At 42.0% G+C, this 19,739-nt stretch overlaps 1 protein-coding gene across 2 annotated transcripts in view; it reads right to left on the bottom strand.

The window, feature by feature from the left end:
- Positions 1–19,739, bottom strand: part of DMC1 (DNA meiotic recombinase 1) — a 52,364-nt gene that overhangs the window by 18,556 nt on the left and 14,069 nt on the right. The window contains exons 6-11 of one of the 2 annotated variants that reach the window (XM_017861312.1): positions 17,778–17,830; positions 15,020–15,061; positions 12,613–12,685; positions 1,502–1,593; positions 411–484; positions 167–281 (exon numbers count right to left, since the gene is read on the bottom strand). In XM_017861312.1, the coding sequence (XP_017716801.1) occupies positions 167–281; positions 411–484; positions 1,502–1,593; positions 12,613–12,685; positions 15,020–15,061; positions 17,778–17,830 (449 nt within the window). The remainder of the gene's footprint in view (positions 1–166; positions 282–410; positions 485–1,501; positions 1,594–12,612; positions 12,686–15,019; positions 15,062–17,777; positions 17,831–19,739) is intronic. The other variant, XM_017861313.1, reaches the window with a different exon arrangement.

Genomic DNA, 19,739 nt, shown 5'->3' with positions numbered 1-19,739 from the left:
CCACTGCACTCCAGCCTGGGTGGCAGAGCAAGACTCTGTCTCAAAAAAAAAAAAAGAAAAAAAAGAAAGAAAAAAACCACTGCCTCCTGACATTATATTCCAAGCTTCTCTGCAAAGTATACTTGACAAACATAGTCACAGATGCCATTTTATTTTAAAGATATACCTTCTGAGATTTTTTGGAGTCGTGACAACATCTGGGCCAATTTTTGCTGCCGTTCGGCCAACTCTCCACGGCCACTGAAATCCACTCGAAAAAGCGCCATTATTGAATCGATAATCTACAAAGGATTAAGGTAAAAATAAACATGCATTTGGAAATTGAAGGAAGACGTTATTTGAATAGAGATCAATAGAATAAAAATATTATGCTAAATAGCTCTGTGAAAGCAGTATTTAAAAGCTCGTACCAATAGTCTGAAGATGCCAGCTTCTTCATGGAACTTTGCTGCTACATAATCAAGTAGCTCCATCTGATGTTCACCTGGTGGGAAATGCAGTGAGAAAATGTTATAAAAGTTGAAAGAAGCAGAGGCTAAGATCATTCATATTCTTGGGAGCCAGGCAAAAGAAAGTCCTTAAAGGATTCTCTTAATTATTTATTACTTTATTAAATATTATCGCAGCCTGGCATGGTGGCTCATGCCTGTAATCCCAACACTTTGGGAGGCCGAGGTGGGTGGATTTCTTGAGGTTAGGAGTTCGAGACCAGCCTGGCCAACATGGTGAAACCCTGACTCTACTAAAAAAATACGAAAATTAGGCTGGGCGCGGTGGCTTATACCTGTAATCCCAGCACTTTGGGAAACCGAGGCAGGCGGATCATTAGGTCAGGAGTTCAAGACTAGCCTGGCAACATGGTGAAACCCTGTCTCTACTAAAAAAAGAAAAATACAAAAATTAGCTGGGCATGGTGGTGGGCGCCAGTGATCCCAGCTACTTGGGAGGCTGAGGCAGGAGAATCGTTTGAACCTGGGAGGCTGAGGCTGCAGTGAGCAGAGATTGCACCACTATGCTCCAGCCTGGGTGACACAGCGAGACTCTGTCTCATTTAAAAAATATATATAATATACAAAAATTAGCTGGGTGTGGTGGCACGTGCCTGTAATCCCAGCGACTTGGGAGGCTAAGGTAGGAGAATCGCTTGAAGCCGGGAAGTGGAGGTTGCAGTGAGCTGAGATTGCACCACTGCCTTCCAGCCTGAGTGACAGAGCGAGACTCCATCTCAAAAAAAAAAAAAAAATTATTGCATATTCTGCCTTAGGATATATACCAAATGCTACATTATCCAAAAAGAATGTTACCCTTCATTTCAAAAACTAAGAATAATTTGAGGGCATTTTATTATCTAAGGACCTACCAGATGATAACATTTATAGACTGAGTAAATTAGAGAAAATTAAAATAGAAAAAAAGTATCAAAATGTTGTATCACTCAAGTAGTAAATCAGTGCTGCCAACCTTACATTGACCCAAGCATCCAACTGCATGGGGCTCTTACTAGTATATGCACGTGCATAAAGTACGTTGTCCAGTACTGCATCATGGTCTACATTGAAGCGATCAGCAATGTCCCGAAGGCGATCTGGGCGGCTGGAGTATGCCAAGATTAAGGATCCAATAAATCAATTATAAAAAAGCTTAGACAACCACTACAAAACAGAGTATCTTACATAAATTAACAGAGAAGCCAAACAATGTACCTGTGAAGGTAGTCTAGAGGATGCTAGCAACCATTTAAAGTCTATACAAGATTTGTTTTTTCATAAGTGCCTCAACTTACCATAGGTAGTGATAATGGTCATAGAAATGTGGGGCAGTAATGAATTTAACTATTAAGTGATCAAATCTTTTTTTTTTTTTTTTTTTTTTTGAGACGGAGTCTCGCTCTGTCGCCCAGGCTGGAGTGCAGTGGCCGGATCTCAGCTCACTGCAAGCTCTGCCTCTTGGGTTTACGCCATTCTTCTGCCTCAGCCTTCCGAGTAACTGGGACTACAGGCGCCCGCCACATCGCCCGGCTAGTTTTTTGTATTTTTTTAGTAAAGATAGGGTTTCACCGTGTTAGCCAGGATGGTCTCAATCTCCTGACCTCGTGATCCACCCGTCTCGACCTCCCAAAGTGCTGAGATTACAGGCTTGAGCCACCACACCCGGCCTCAAATCTTTACAATAACCTTGGAAGCTAGTTTTAATGTCCTATTTTACATTTTACAACATAGGACACTGGCAAACAGAGATTAGGCAAATGACTTGAGCTTATGCAGCAAATCAGTTACAAGAGAAAAACTGGAAACTAAGCTCTGTGAGTCTTTTTGTTCTCAGATCTACAATAGATAATAGACCTATAATAGATAATATCACTGAATTATAATTCAGTAACTGCAAAGTGAATTAATTCACTCTCTTCAAAACCCTCATTTGCTCAATATGAAATAGTTTATTATATCATTAATCATGTGTTGTTAAATGATAAATGTGACTACATGAACCAAAGGGTCAAAAAGGTAACTTCAAGGGTCCAGAAGAGAAATATTGACCAAAGGTTTTTTGTTTGCATAGGTTTTCTTTTTCTTTTCAAATCTTACCTGGAAAGTATACAGAATTTAAAATCTACTTTCTTCTAAAGGAGTTGTTAGTTTTTTTTTGTTTTGTTTTGAGATGAAGTCTCACTCTGTTGCCCAGGCTGGAGTGCAGTATCATGATCTCAGCTCACGGTAACCTCTGCCTCTTGGGTTCAAGCAATTCTCCTCCTTCAGTCTCCTAAGTAGCTGTGATTACAGGAGCGAGCCATCATATCTAGCTAATTTTTGTATATTTAGTGGAGACGGGGTTTCGCTATGTTGGCCAGGCTGGTTTCGAACTCCTGACCTCAAGTGATCTGCCTGCCTCGGCCTTCCAAAGTGCTAGGATTACAGGCATGAGCCACCATGCCTAGCCAGGAGTTGTTAGCTTTCTGAAATTAGCAAATTCATAGGGAAGCAAACTAAGTGCATCTGCAAAGGTATTTTGGAAGAAGCTAATAATCACTTATATCTATAAACTATAAAGGTCTTTGGTGATCCCAACAATATGTCTGAAGTAAAATGAGGTAAAGTTAAATGCATGTTTGTGACCTTATTTCACTTTGTTTACAGAGTTTACATAACACTGATCCTAGTATAAGTAACTGTAAATCAAGGACTATTTATAATCTTATTTGTGATGTTTACAATTAATTTAATAAATGTTTAGTTGAATTGTCATTAGGATTTCCCAGTTATTTATAGCCTAATGCACTAGATATGTTCTTGTTGTTAGAGCTTTGGTAACAGCCACAAAAATCTTCCATTGCTATTGAGTATACCCAGTAGATGTTTTTGGTGGACAAGTTAAAGACAGGGAATTGGAAGAGTCAATAAAACATTTTATCATGTCAGCTTCTACAAATCCCAGATACTATGTTGTGGCAGGCCAGGTCTTACTAATGCAGGCCTCCATAACAACTGTTTCAGCACTGACTGAGTGGTTAAGTTAAATATTAAAAGTTGAAAGTGCCCTTATACAAAGGCTGCAGTGTAACAAAAGCCCACCAAGAGTTTTGCCCAGGCCTTTCCTGGGCCTTGAAGCATGACAAGATAACGAAGGAATTCTTAACAGTACCTGTTTAGGATTAAATGCGTTTTATTGGGGGTCTGAAGAACTCCCCAGGTCTCCACAACAAGTTATTAGGAGTCTGAAGGAACTCCCGAAAACTCCATGATTTAGCAGGAGATAAGATAAGGGTAATCATTCCAGCTCCTGGACCCATTTAGATTAAGTAAATTTACTGAGGCTCCAGAGGAAGATCTTTAGGATTCAGATCTTAGTTATAGATTAAAATAAGTTAATCACTTATATCTTTTTTACAAATTTTATTTTATTTTTTTGAGATGGAGTCTTGCTCTGTTGCTCAGGCTGGAGTCTAGTGGTGCAATCTCGGCTCACTGCAACCTCTGCCTCTCAGGTTCAAGTGATTCTCTTGCCTCAGCATCCTGACTAGCTGGGACTACAGGTGTGTGCCACAATGCCCGGCTAATTTTTGTATTTTTAGTAGAGACAAGGTTTCGCTATGTTGGCCAGGATGGTCTTGAACTCCTGACTTCAAGTGATCCGCCCACCTCAGCCTCCCAAAGTGATTTATGTCTTTAGATGAATGCACACTCACAAGTAAACATATAGCTGAGAAGGTATATAAGCTCTGGAAGACTTTGTAATTTTGAGTTGGTCTGATGTTATTTTCCAGGTCTTCTCCCTGTAAACAGTTACAGAAACAAAAACTCTCTCCTTTCCCAGTTCATCTGCATCTCATCATTGGGCCACAAGAATAAGCAGCCTGATCCTCGGTTTGGTCTGGGAACAATGTGAACAGGGCTATAAAAATTGGGCTTAAATCCTCAACAAAATACTAACAAACCAATTCAACAATACATTAAACAGATCATTCATCATGACCAATTGGGATTCATCTCAGGAATGCAAGGATGGTTCAACATACACAAATCAATGTGATATATCATATCAACAGAATGGACAAAAAACATATGATCATTTCAATTGATGCTGAAAAAAGCATTTGATAAAATTCAACATTCCTATATGATAAGAAAAAAAACCTCAAAAAATTGGGCATAGAAGGAACATAACCCAACATAAAAGCCATATACAACAGACCCAAAGCTAGTATCATACTGGATGGGAAAAAACTGAAAGTCTTTCCTCTAAGATCTGGAACAAGTATGCCCCCTCTCACCACTGTTATTCAACATAGTACTTGAAGTCCTAGCTAGAGCAATCAGACAAGAGAAATAATAAAGGGCATCCAGATCGAAAAGGAGGAAGTCAAATTATCCTTGTTTGCCGATAATAAGATCTTATATTTGGAAAAATCCAGACTTCACCAAAAAACTGTTAGAACTGATAAACAAATTCAGTAAAGTTGTAGGATACAAAATCAACATACAAAAATCAGTAGCATTTCTAAATACCAACAGGGAACAATCTGAAAAGAAATTTAAAATTAATCCCATTTACAATAGCTACGAATAAAATTAAATACCTAGAAATTAACTTAACCAAAGAAATGAAGGATCTCTACAATGAAAACTATAAAACATTGATGAAACAAATTGAAGAGGACACACAGAAACCAGAAAGATATTCCATGTCCATGAGTTGGAAGAATCAATACTGTTAAAATGTCCATACTACGCAAAGCAATCTACAGAGTCAATGCAATTCCTATCAAAATACCAATGACATTCTTCAGAGAAACAGAAAAACAATCCTAAAATTTATATGGAATTGCAAAAGACCCAGAATAGCCAAAGCTATCTTGAGCAAAAAGAACAAAACTAAAGGAATCACATAACTTGACTTCAAATTATACTATAGAGCTATAGTATCCAAAACAGCATGGTATGGGCATAAAAACGGACACATAGACCAATGGAACAGAAGATAACACCCAGAAACAAATCCACACACCTACAGTGAACTCATTTTCGACAAAGGTGCCAATAACATTGGAGAAAGGACAGTCTCTTCAGTAAATGGTGCTGGGAAAATGGGATATCCATATGTAGATGAATGAAATTAGACCTCTATCTCTCATCATATACAAAAATCAAATAAAAATGGATTAAAGACTTAAATCTAAGACCTTGAACTATGAAACTACTAAAAGGAAGCATTGGGGAAACTCTATAGGACATTGGACTGGGTAAAAAAGATTTCTTTCTTTTTTTTTTTTTTGAGACGGAGTCTCACTCTGTCCCCCAGGCTGGAGTGCAGTGGCGTGATCTTGGCTCACTGCAAGCTCCGCCTCCCGGGATCAACCCATTCTCCTGCCTCGGCCTCCTGAGTAGTTGGGACTACAGGCGCCCACCACCGCACCTGGCTCATTTTTTTTTTTTGTATTTTTAGTAGAGACGAGGTTTCACCGTGGTCTCGATCTCCTGACCTTGTGATCTGCCCGCCTTGGCCTCCCAAAGTGCTGGGATTACAGGCGTGAGCCACTGCGCCTGGCCAAAAGATTTCTTGAGTAATACTACACAAGCACCGGCAACTGTGGATATAATAAATTCCTCTTGAAAGGTTTTAGCCTGTAAATTGTTAAGTACAATGAGCTTTGAGATCCTCTCCAAGGAACCAATATATCAGTATGTTCAGCTCCCCTGTTCTTTGTACTCCATTTTAAAGTTTAACCTCCTTGTTTTTCTCGCTTTCTTGCTCCTACTTTCAGTAAACAACCTTTTCCACCAGTTCTAATCAGCAGTTCACATCTGTTCCCCTGGTCATCTGTTCCATCCTGAGTCACCCCTGGTCACCTGCTCTGTCCTGAGTCACCCCTGGTCACCTGCTCTGGCGTGAGTCACCTTTAGTCACCTGTTCCTAACCATCCTTCCCGCCAAACTACTCACTCCACCACTCCGATTCGTACCCCTGCTCTCTTTAAAATAGCCAATCGGGGCCAGGCGCAGTGGCTCATGCCTGTAATCCCAGCACTTTGGGAGGCCGAGACAGGCAGATCACGAGGTCAGGAGATCGAGACCATCCTGGCTAACACAGTGAAACCCTGTCTCTACTAAAATACAAAATTAGCCGGGCATGATGGCAGGCGCCTGTAGTCCCAGCTACACGGGAGGCTGAGGCAGGAGAATGGCGTGAACCCGGGAGGCGGAGCTTGCAGCTAGTGGAGATCGCGCCACTGCACTCCAGCCTGGGCGACAGAGTGAGACTCCGTCTCAAAAAAACAACAACAACAACAACAAAAAAAAATAGCCAATCGGAATTCGCTTAGACTGTGCAGTCCAATCTTAGCCAACAGGGGAATGACACAGCAGTAGGGGCTACCTGAGTCAGGGATAAAAACTCCTTCCCCTCCCTTGTTCAGGTGTGCTCTCACCATTGCTTCATCAGTGAGTCACACCCTTTTATAGAAGTAAAATTGCCTTGCTGAGAAAATATTTCCAAACTATCCATCTGACAAGGGATTAATAACCAGGATATATAAAAAGTTTAAACAACTCTCTATAGGGAAAAAAATTTAATAATCTTATTTTAAAATGGGCAAAATATCTGAAAAGCATTTCTCAAAAGAAGTGTGAAAGGAAAATAACTTGGGTCCCCAAAATTACTAAGGAAAACTCAAACTGGAAACTGCTTATGGCAAATCTGCCTTTCATTCTATTCAAAGTCACTCCTCTGCTCACTGAGGTAGATGCATATCTGATTGCCTCCTTTGGAAAGGCTAATCAGAAACTCAAAAGAATGCAACTATTTGTGTCTCACCTATCTGTGACCTGGAAGCCCACTCCCCGCTTTGCTTAGAGTCTTCCTGTCTTTGCTTCAAGTTGTCCCACCTTTCCAGACTGAACCATTGTTCTTCTTACATATACTGATAGATGTCTCATGTCTCCCTAAAATGTGTAGAACCAAGCTGTGCCCCAACCACCTCGGGCACATGTCGTCAGGACTTCCTGAGGCTGTGTCATGGGTGCATCCTCAACCTTGGCAAAATAAACTTTCTTTTTTTTTTTTTTGAGACGGATTCTTGCTCTGTCGCCAGGCTGAAGTCCAGTGGCACAATCTCGGCTCACTGCAACCTCCCCCTCCTGGGATCAAGTGATTCCAAAATCCTGCCTCAGCCTCCTGAGTAGCTGGGACTACAGGCATGTGCCACCATGTACGGCTAATTTTTTTTTTTTTTGTATTTTAGTAGAGACAGGGTTTCACCATGGTGGCCAGGATGGTCTCAATCTCCTGACCTTGTGATCTGCCCACCTTGGCCTCCCAAAGTGCTGGGATTACAGGTGTGAGCCACTGCGCCCGGCTACAAAATAAACTTTCTAAACTATCTGAGACCTGTCTCAGATTTTCTGGGTTCACAGAAGACATACAAATGGCAAATAGCTATAAGAAAAGGTGCTCAATGTCATTGATTATCAGAGAAATGCAAATCAAAACTACAATGAAGGCCAGGCGCGGTGGCTCAAGCCTGTAATCCCAGCACTTTGGGACGCCGAGACGGGCAGATCACGAGCTCAGGAGATCGAGACCATCCTGGCTAACACGGTGAAACCCCGTCTCTACTAAAAAAATACAAAAAACTAGCCGGGCGAGGTGGTGGGCGCCTGTAGTCCCAGCTACTCAGGAGGCTGAGGCAGGAGAATGGCGTAAACCCGGGAGGCGGAGCTTGCAGTGAGCTGAGATCCGGCCACTGCACTCCAGCCCGGGCGACAGAGCAAGACTCCATCTCAAAAAAAAAAAAAAAAAAAAAAAAAAAAAAAAAAAAAAACCTACAATGAAACATCATCTCACCCCAGTTAATATGGCTTTTATAAAAAAGACAGGGAAAAACAAAACCAGGCATGGTGGGTTATGCCTGTAATCCCAGCACTTTGGGAAGCCCAGGTGAGAGGATCACTAGAGCTCAGGAGTTGGAGACCAACCTGGGCAACATGGTGAGACCCTGTCTCTACCAAAAAGATATAAAAATTAGCTGGGCATGGTGGCACATGCCTGTAGTCCCAGTTACTTGGGAGGCTGAGGTGGGAGTATCACTTGAGTCCTGGATGTCGAGGGCAGCAGTGATCCATGATCATGTCACTGCACTCCAGCCTGGGTGACAGAGCAAGTCCCTGTCTCAAAAACAAAACAAAACAAAACAATTTAAAATGAAAAAACTTGGGCTTATGCTGAAGGGAAGTTCAGATCATTTATAAATATTTATTAACCAATTATCATATGGAATTAATTACCATATTAACCAATTACCAAGGTAAAGCATTATGGAGGATATAAGGAGTCCTAAGACAACCTATGCCCTAGGTAAATTTAAAACATAATTAAGGAGGCAAAATATAAACATATAAAAAGAAAAATATCAAGAGACAGGAGTATAAGTATGAGACACCCAAAGAATGAGAACATTCCAATATGGCCCTTGCCACAGTGCCCTGTACCCTCATCCAGCTGTTCTTCTCCACTCTCTCTTACATATGACTTAACTCCTAACTATTCCTATTGTTCTTAATAAAATCCAATTGCAGGCCGGGCGCGGTGGCTCAAGCCTGTAATCCCAGCACTTTGGGAGGCCGAGACGGGCGGATCACGAGGTCAGGAGATCGAGACCATCCTGGCTAACACGGTGAAACCCCGTCTCTACTAAAACTACAAAAAACTAGCCGGGCGAGGTGGCGGCGCCTGTAGTCTCAGCTACTCGGGAGGCTGAGGCAGGCGAATGGCGGGAACCCGGGAGGCGGAGCTTGCAGTGAGCTGAGATCCGGCCACAGCACTCCAGCTTGGGTGACAGAGCGAGACTCCGTCTCAAAAAAAAAAATAAATAAATAAATAAAATAAAATAAAATAAAATCCAAGTGCAGGCCGGGCGTGGTGGCTCACGCCTGTAATCCCAGCACTTTGGGAGGCTGAGGTGGGCGGATCACCTGAAGTCGGGAGTTCTATACCAGCCTGACCAACATGGAGACACCCTGTCTCTACTAAAAATACGAAATTAGCCGGGCATGGTGGTGTGCACCTGTAATCGCAGCTACTCGGGAGGCTGAGGCAGGAGAATTGCTTGAACCCGGGAGGTGGAGGTTGCAGTGAGCCAAGATAGTGCCATTGGCCTGGGCAACAAGAGTAAAACTCCGTCTTGGAAAAAAAAAAAAATCCAAATTGCCCAAACAGTGGCTGCTAATCTGCAAGAACAATTCTTTCCTCTCTGAGAGGAGAATCATCCTTAATCAATTGTTTCTGAAACCAGCTGAACTCCAGCTGAGCCCCCTGTTAAAGCCCTATACAGCATTTCACCCTTCTTCCCCAAGTTAAAAGGCTCTTTCACAGTCTTCTCATGCCTGGCATTTCTGAAAAGGGACTTCTGCAAACAGTTCTCTGTTTTGTTTTCAAAGTGAGTATTTTAGATAGTAAATTCTATAATAGGCCAAGAAGGACAATATTTTCTAAACTGAGTTATTCAGTGATCTTTCTCAGGCTGTATCCTTAAAATCCATGTGTGTGTAACATTGCTGAGAACTCTTTTTGTCTTGAAACTTCCCTTTTGTTTGACTTTTACAATCAGATTTCCTTCTACTTCCTGTCTCTGGGTTCCTCATTTTAGTCCTCTTCCTAAATATAAACATACCTCAAAGTTATGTTCTCCATTCTCCTCTCTTCTCTCTATAAGTTCTCTTTCCCACTTGGTTAATTTGTCCATATCTCTGGGCCTATCCCTTTCTCAAGCTGAATTCAGTATTTCCAGCTGCCATCTAGATATCCTCATGTACATCATATTCAATACATTAAAATGAAGGCTGGGTGCAGTGGCTCATGCCTGTAATCTCAGTACTTTGGGAGGCCAAGGTAGGCAGATCGCTTGAGCCCAGGAGTTGGAGATCACCCTGGGCAACCTGGTCCCTACAAAAGATTAAAAAAAAAATTAGGCCGGGCGCGGTGGCTCAAGCCTGTAATCCCAGCACTTTGGGAGGCCGAGACGGGCGGATCACGAGGTCAGGAGATCGAGACCATCCTGGCTAACATGGTGAAACCCCGTCTCTACTAAAATACAAAAAACTAGCCGGGCGAGGTGGGGGGCGCCTGTAGTCCCAGCTACTCGGGAGGCTGAGGCAGGAGAATGGCGTGAACCCGGGAGGCGGAGCTTGCAGTGAGCCGAGATTGTGCCACTGCACTCCAGTCTAGGTGACAGAGCGAGTCTCCGCCTCAAAAAAAAAAAAAAAAAAAAAAAAAATTAGCCAGGCGTGGTGGTGTGTGTCTGTAGTTCCAGCTACTTAGAAGGCTGAAGTGGGAGGATCACTTGACCCTGGGAGTTCGAGTCTGCGGTGAGTGTAATTGGGCCACTGCACTCCAGTCTGGGCAACAGAACAAGACCTTGTCTTAAAAAAAGAAAAAAATTTAGGCCCGGCATGATGGCTCACACCTGTAATTCTAGCACTTTGGGAGGCCAAGGTGGGTGGATCACTTTTGGTCAGGAGTTCGAAACCATCCTGGCTAACATGGCGAAACTCCATCTCTACTAAAAATACAAAAATTAGCCAGGTGTGGTGGTGCACATTTGTAAACTTAGCTACTTGGGAAGCTGAGGTTGCAGTGAGTTGAGACTGTACCACTGCATTTCAGCCTGGGTGATGGAGAAAGACTCTGTCTCAAAAAAAAAAAAAAAAGCAAAATTAGTATATTAAAATTTGAAACATCCACACTTTTCTCTGAAACAATGGAATCTTTCCAGTTCTTTTTTTTTTTTTTTCTTTTTTTTTTTTTTTTTTGAGACGGAGGTTCGCTCTGTCCGCCCAGGCTGGAGTGCAGTGGCCGGATCTCAGCTCACTGCAAGCTCCGCCTCCCGGGTTCACACCATTCTCCTGTCTCAGCCTCCCGAGTAGCGGGGACTACAGGCGCCCGCCTCGTCGCCCGGCTAGTTTTTTGTATTTTTTAGTAGAGACGGGGTTTCACCGTATTAGCCAGGATGGTCTCGATCTCCTGACCTCGTGATCCGCCCGTCTCGGCGTCCCAAAGTGCTGGGATTACAGGCTTGAGCCACCGCGCTCGGCCGATCTTTCCAGTTCTATTGTTAGCATTGCATAACTATTCTCCCAGTATCTAGACAAAAAGCCTGAGCAATTTCTCAAACCTCTCTTTCCTTTGTCTACCACCTATAGCCATCGAGTCCTATCAATTTTCCTCTCTAATACTTCTTTTACTTTTCTTTTTATTCTTACCACTTCCAACCTAGATCACGTTCTCATTACTTCCCTAGAATATTGGTAAAGTATCCAATTTACACCCACCATCTTGTTTCAAAGTCTTTCATGTCTAAGATCCCAATCATCTTTCTAGCCCATATCCTGGGATACCTTACACTTTAATTAAACTGAAATTCTTTCTGTAACCCAAACAGGTTCTGCCTGTTTTCCTTATGAACTTTCACCCTCTTCATACCTTTCCCTTCATTTGGGACCATGACTTTCAGTGAGTCAATAATCTTTCAGCCGGGCGCAGTGGCTCACCCCTGTAATCCCAGCATTGTGGGAGGCCAAGGCGGGCAAATCACCTGAGGTCAGGGGTTCCAGACCAGCCTGGCCAACATGGCAAAACCCCATCTCTACTAAAAATACAAAAAAATAGCCAGGTGTGGTGGCACATACCTGTAATCCCAGCTACTCGGTAGGCTGAGGCAGGAGAATTGCTTAAACCCGAGAGATGGAGGTTGCAGTGAGCCGAGATCGCCCCACTGGACTCCAGCCTAGGCGACAGAGAGAGACTACATCTCAAAAAAAAAAACAAAAAAACTTCTAACTATTGAGCAAAATATTTAGAGAAGTAAGAGAATTCAAAATGAAGATGATATAATTTCCTCTCATGTATTTGTTTTGTCTCATAAACCCATATGAAGAAGTGAAACCTCATTAAATAAAAAGTGATTTGAGAACTTAATTAACCAGTAATTGTTTTCCCTTTGGTTTGTCTCATTACTACTGGTTTACCGGATGACTACAAAGATGGTATATCGCAGACAAACTCTTTAGTGGTAACATTCCTATATCACAATATTATGTTAGCAACTTTAAATAAAAAGGTTACAAAGTATTTTCTGTATCAATGAAGATAATCTTTCCTCCTGGGTAGCCACCAGCTCCTGGAAGTTGAGCTGTTACTAGGAAGCAATTAAAAATTTATATTAATAGGAGTGAATAAACTTTGTACAAATGACTATATAAATACACATGGAATCTGCTGTTGCAGCTCTTTAGTACATTTTACAAAGAGTCATGATCCTTTCATTTCTAAACAACATGTTATATTTTCACATTACTTAACCAGTGGTGAAATTATAAGTATTCTGCCAGCATAGCCGTAATTCCACAAATAATTTTACACTCTTTCACAATGGAAGATATTCGTGAAAGTTCTCCCAAAGAATGGAAATATAATTTAAATATTACTATTTCTTTTTTTCTTTTTCTTTTCTTTTCTTTTTTTTTTTGAGATGGAGTCTAGCTCTGTTGCCAGGTTAGAGTGCAATGGCGCAATCTCAGCTCACTGCAATCTCCGCCTCCCGGGTTCAAGCAATTCTCCTGCCTCAGCTTCCCAAGCAGCTGGGACTACAGGTATGCGCTGCCACGCCCAGCTAATTTTTGTACTTTTAGTAGAGATGGGGTTTCACCATGTTGGCCAGTATGGTCTCAATCTGCTGACCTTGTTGTGATCTGCCCACCTTTGCCTCCCAAAGTGCTAGTATTACAGGCTTGAGCCACCATGCCCGGCCTACTAACTTTCTTTCTACAAGAAATAGTCACAAATATGGCCAGGCATGATGGCTCGTGACTGTAATCCCAGCACTTTGGGAGGCCAAGGTGGGTGGATCATTTGAGGTCAAGGGTTCGAGACCAGCCTGACCAACATGGTGAAACCCTGTCTCTACTAAAAATACAAAAATTAGCCGGGTGTGGTGGTGCATGCCTGTAATCCCTGCTACTCTGGAGGCTGGGGCAGGAGAATTGCTTGAACCCAGGAGGCAGAGGTTGCAGTGAGCTGAGATCATGCCACCGCACTCTAGCCTGGGTGACAGAGCAAGACTCCGTCTCAAAAAAAAAGAAAGAAAGAAAGAAAGAAATAGTCACAAATAGGCATGGTGAAACCCCGTCTCTACTGAAAATGCAAAAAAAATTTTAAAAAGCCGGGTATGGTGGTGCATGCCTGTAATCCCAGTTACTCAGGAGGCTAAGGCAGGAGAATCGCTTGAACCCGGGAGGCAGAGGTTGCAGTGAGCCGAGATCACGCCACTGCACTCCAGCCTGGGTGACAGAGCGAGACTCCGTCTCAAAAAAAAAAAAAAAAAAAAAAGAAATAGTCACAAATATAATTTATGCTATATAACTAATTTAAGTTACCTTTCAATTAATGTATGTCAAATTTTAAAAATGCATTTACTTTTTCTTTTTTTTGAGACAGGTCTCACTTTGTCACCCAGGCTGGAATGCAGTGGCATGATCTTGGCCCACTGCACCCTCCATCTCCCAGGTTCAAGTGATTCTCCCACTTCAGCCTCCCCAGTAGCTGGGATTACAGGCACGTGCAACCAGGCCCAGCTAATTTTTGTATTTTTTGGTAGAGACGAGGTTTCACCATGTTGACCAGGCTGGTCTCAAACTCCTGACTTTGGGAGATCCTACTGCCTCAGCCTCAAACTCCTGACTTCGGGAGATCCTCCTGCCTTGGCCTCCCAAAGTGATGGGATTACAGGTGTGAGATACCATGCTCAACTGCAATCACTTTTTATGTAGTAGTAGTTAACATTAAGGAGCTACTTTATACCAGGTATATACATTATTTCATTTACTTTTCAAAACAATCCTAAGATTTGGCACTATCATTATTTGAATTTTATTGGTGGGGGAAATTAGAGAAGTAGAGCAACTTGCCCAAGGTCACACAGCTACTAGTGATAGAACCAAGATTGAAGTCAGGCGTTTTGATTCCAGAACTCCTTTCTTAACCACTTTGCCAAGTTCCTTCTCCATAGCCCAAAGAAATGCACAGTAGTGTATTTGTGGAAAAGGAGATATCTTTGGTTATTTTTTTTAAAACAATTTTGTTTTTAAGTTTCTCTTAGGGCCAACTTTACACCATGGAAAGTGAAAGATTCTAGGACTCAATAGATTTTGTGTCACTCTTCTAAAAAAGATATAGAAAAGATGGAATGGGAAAAATTGAGACAGTGGACTCCTCACCAACACATTCATATACCCATTTAACTTCTCTCTATTTCTACTCAGGTGTTCATAGTGTAGCACATACATCATCCCAAGGATCACACATTCAAAGACCAGCTGTATAACCATGGGCAGTTTACTTAATCTGCCTGTGTTTTAGTTTCCTTGCAAGTATGTTCAGATTATATGAGATTATTTAGAGTATCAGGCACATAGTAGATGTTTGATAAATAATAGCTATGATTATTATTGTTATTGTTGTTATATATCCTTACCACAGAGGGTATGAGAGAGCTGGGTTTTTCCAGTACGAAATTCTGTGAAATACAGAAAAAAAGATTTTAAAAATGTGTAATTTCTAGATATTTTCATAAAGAATAAAACATGGCCTCACAGTATTACTGTTTTCTTTTTCTTTTCCAACTGACACATCTTACTTATAAAGTATCTCGGGTGTTATTTTTTATTTTTTTTGAGACAGAGTCTCGCTCTGTCACTCAGGCTGGAGTGCAGTGGCACGATCTTGGCTCACTGCAACCTCCGCCTCCCGGGTTCAAGTGATTCTCGTGACTCAGCCTCCTGAGTAGCTGGGATTACAGGTGCCTGCCACCACGCCTGGCTAGTTTTGGTATTTTTAATAGAGATGGGGTTTCACCATATTGGCCAGGCTGGTCTCAAACTCCTGAACTCCGGTGATCCCCCCACCTCAGCCTCCCAAAGTGCTGGGATTACAGGCATGAGCCTGTATTTGTTTAATATAAATTAATTTAAACGAAGTTTTCCTTAGTTGTATAAATGAAAGTTTAAGACCCTACCACATGGGGTAAAGTGCAGTGACTCACACCTGTAATCCCAGCACTTTGGGAGGATGAGATGAATGGATCACTTGGGGTCAGGAATTCGACACCAGCCTGGCAAACCCCATCTCTACCAAATATAAAACAATTAGCTGGGCATGGTGGCTCATGCCTGTAATCCTAGCACTTTGGGAGGCCAAGGCAGGCAGACTGCATGAACTCAGGAGTTTGAGACCAGCCTGGGCAACATGGTAAAACGCCATCTCTAGTAAAACATAAATAATTACCTGGGTGTGGTGGCGTGCACCCGTAGTCCCAGCTACTTGGGAGGCTGAGGCAGGAGAATTGCTTGAACCTAGGAGGCAGAGGTTGCAGTGAGCCGAGATCAGGCCACTGCACTCCAGCCTGGGTGACAGAGCGAGACTCCACCTCAAAAAAAAAAAAAAAAAAAAAAAAAAAATTAGCCAGGCATGGTGGCAGGTGCCTGTAATCCCAGCTACTCAGGAAGCTGAGGCAGGATTGCTTGAACCCAGGAGGCAGAGGTTGCAGTGAGTCAAAATGGCACCACTGCACTCCAGCCTGGGAGACAGAGCAAGACTCCATCTCCAAATAAATAAATAAATTAAATAAAATAAAATACCCTACCACAGGAAAGAAAGCCTGGGGCTCCCCTACTGAACTGAGGTCCTCAAAGGGGAGCTGAAGTAGTCTCAAATTGGTGCCATCCCCTAGTTACCAGCAAAAGCAAATTCTTTCTGGAGGAAAACTTTCCTGCTTACCAATCCAGGTCCATTGAACTCTCATAGATTAAAATCAAACAATAAGCTCAGAAACACCAATAAATACACAAGAAGGTAAGCCACTAAGACTGAGTCAACAGAAATAATGAAAACCAGGTTTAGTGCCCAAGTCAACAGAAAAAAACAACAAAAATCAGATTTACTTATCCAAGGACAGCAAATACTAGAATTCCCAGATGTGACAATGTAGCTATGCGTGAATTGCTTTTNCCAGGATGGTCTCGATCTCCTGACCTCGTGATCCACCCGTCTCGGCCTCCCAAAGTGCTGGGATTACAGGCTGGAGCCACCCCGCCCGGCCGTGAATTGCTTTTTAAAAATAGACGAGGCCGGGCGCGGTGGCTCAAGCCTGTAATCCCAGCACTTTGGGAGGCCGAGACGGGTGGATCACGAGGTCAGAGGATCGAGACCATCCTGGCTAACACGGTGAAACCCCGTCTCTACTAAAAATACAAAAAACTAGCTGGGCGACGTGGCGGGCGCCTGTAGTCCCAGCTACTCGGGAGGCTGAGGCAGGAGAATGGCGTGAACCCAAGAGGCGGAGCTTGCAGTGAGCTGAGATCGGGCCACTGCACTCCAGCCTGGGCGGCAGAGTGAGACTCCGTCTCAAAAAAAAAAAAAAAAAAAATAGATGATAGGATAGGTGCAGTGGCTCACGCCTGTAATCCCAGTACTTTGGGAGCTCAAGGTGGGAGGAATGCTTGAGTCCAGGAGTTCAAGAGCATCTTGGGCAACATAACGAGACCCTGTATCTATTATTTTTTTTAAAAAAATAGAGGATATAATCAGGGAAGAGAGAATCTAGTCTCTATGTTCATGGAACATTATTGCCTATAAATGAAATCAGCCTCATTATTCAATTACCTTTTGAACAAATAAGTGAAAAAAATCTATTATCGGCTCAGTGGCCCACGCCTGTAATCCCAGCACTTTGGGAGGCCAAGGCGGGTGGATCACAAGGTCAGGAGATCAAGACCATCCTGACTAACACAGTGAAACCCCATCTCTACTAAAAACACAAAAAAATCAACCAGGTGTGGTGGTGGGCACCTGTAGTCCCAGCTACTCGGGAGGCTAAGGCAGGAGAATGGCGTGAACCCGGGAGGCGGAGCTTGCAGTGAGCCAAGATCACACCACTGTACTCCAGCCTGGGCCTGGGCGACAGAGCGAGACTCCATCTCAAAAAAAAAAAAATCTATTGTCTTCTATAGGAATCACAAAAGATGAAAAGTGTCGATAAGAACCATCTGTTAAGGTTGGTATATATTTTCGTTGCAGTACAGAATGATCTCATATTATGATAATTGAGATTTTATAATTTCCAAAATAGTTACAATTTATTATTGGTTGTTTATTTAATTATATGTGTATGTATACACATAGATGTGTGTGTGTGTATAAAATTTCATTTAACAAAATATTATGGTTCTACCTACCTCCAAAAGCTTCTGTAATTGCCATGCTTTCAATTCCACCTCCTAGTAACTTACTGGAAATAGAAAGAAAGCATTAGTAACAGGAACAGAAATAGAAATATTAAGGGAGGAGAAAGTATTCATATCATTAGTATCCTTCCTATCTATCTATCTATCTATCTATCTATTCTATCATCTACCTATCTATCTACAGAACATGAACAGCAATTCTTGGCTGAACAAATAGCATGCCACTTGCTCAGATCACAGGTTCTATTGTGTATGGGCAAGTGGATCAGCGAAACAAATGATAAACCCTATTGTTCTTATTTCAATAGTGAATGGGGCCTGGGAATACTGCATGCTGTAGGCTTAAAAAATAATAATTAAAAAATAGTAAATGTGTTAGCAAGGCCTTGTGTCTTACTAGTCTTTAGAATCGAATTGAGTTACAGATCATCTTAGTTATTATTTATTATTACTATTATTTTTTGAGACAGAGTCTTGCTCTGTCACCAAGGCTGGAGTGCAGTGGCATGATCTTGGCTCACTGCAGCCTCCGCCTACCAGGTTCAAGAGATTCTCCTGCCTCAGCCTTACAAGTAGCTGGGATTACAGGTACCTGCCACCACGCCCGGCTAATTTTTGTATTTTTAGTAGAAACGGGTTTCACCATATTGGCCAGGTTGGTCTCGAACTCCTGACCTCAGGTGATCCGCCTGCCTTGGCCTCCCAAAGTGCTGGGATTACAGGCATAAGCCACCATGTCTGGCTCATCTTAGTTATTAATTGGGTATTTAATATTGTGCTGTAACTATGTTTCTAAAGTCAATTGAATTTTCAATGTTTTTTCTTTTTCTTTTTTTGAGACAAGATCTTGTTCTGTAGCCTGATACAGGGCTAATTTTTTATTTTTTGTATGGCTGGGGTCTTGCTATGTTGCCCAGGCTGGTCTCAAACTCCTGAGGCTCAAGAGATCTGCCCACCTTGGCCTTCCAAAGTACTGGGATTATAGACATGAGCCATCATGCCCAGCTTCAATTTTTAATATACTGGAAAACATATGAAAAACAGATATTAGGAAAATCCAGTGATTGTCATTATGGTCAGGTTATCTCACATAAACCAAATTTTATGGAGAACTTGTCAGAATAGTAAATGTTCAAAGATATTGTAGGTAATGCTAGCAGTTAGAAGAATAACTGTCAGATTTTGACAGCATATATTTAATTGGTAACCCAATGTTGTAGTGCATTTAAAGTTCTGAATATGAAAAGGCCTAAATTTAAGTCATGATCACATTCATTCATTAAATGCAACACATATCAATTGTGTTAATTGTGCTAAGACCTGGTGGGGGCACTTTAAAAACCTTGTACGTAGTTTCTATTAGCATGACTTTTTGGGATATGATCACAGGTCAGACAGAAATTTAAGATATATAGATAATCCAATAGATTTATATTTACATAGTTTAAGAGAGCAATTTAAATGTAAATTTAAACAATGTTGGAAGTTATCCACAAATTTAGTGAGGGCTGCAGACTTCAGTGAGGAAAAGAAAAAGCTAGATAGTGACCTGCACAACTTAAATCTAAAGGACATGGGCTAAGCAATCAACCCATTTGGAGGGAATACACTTGGAGATCTCACAGGCCCAGCAACTATTTTTTTTTCTTCAACTTTTATTTTAAATTCAGGGGTACATGTGCCAGATGTGCAGGTTTATTACCTAGGTAAACATGTGCCATGGTGGTGGGGCTAGCAACTATTGAGAAAAATTATCTTGGAAAGCTATGGAAAAGCTCTGGAAAATCCCAGACAAAATTTCTTGTTGATAAGTAATCTCAATCAGCTGAAAAGGTAACCCCAAAATTTACCTGTGAGGATACCCCAAATTATTTGGGACAATACAATTGTTTCCTTTTGAGACTCAGGAAAATTAGAATTAAGTATAGAAATAGTGTTTTTTGCCGGGCGCGG

This window comes from Rhinopithecus bieti, unplaced genomic scaffold (genome assembly GCF_001698545.2).
Source record: "Rhinopithecus bieti isolate Rb0 unplaced genomic scaffold, ASM169854v2 scaffold_56975, whole genome shotgun sequence".
NCBI lineage: Eukaryota > Metazoa > Chordata > Mammalia > Primates > Cercopithecidae > Rhinopithecus > Rhinopithecus bieti.
This window is presented reverse-complemented; position numbering and strand designations above follow the sequence as displayed.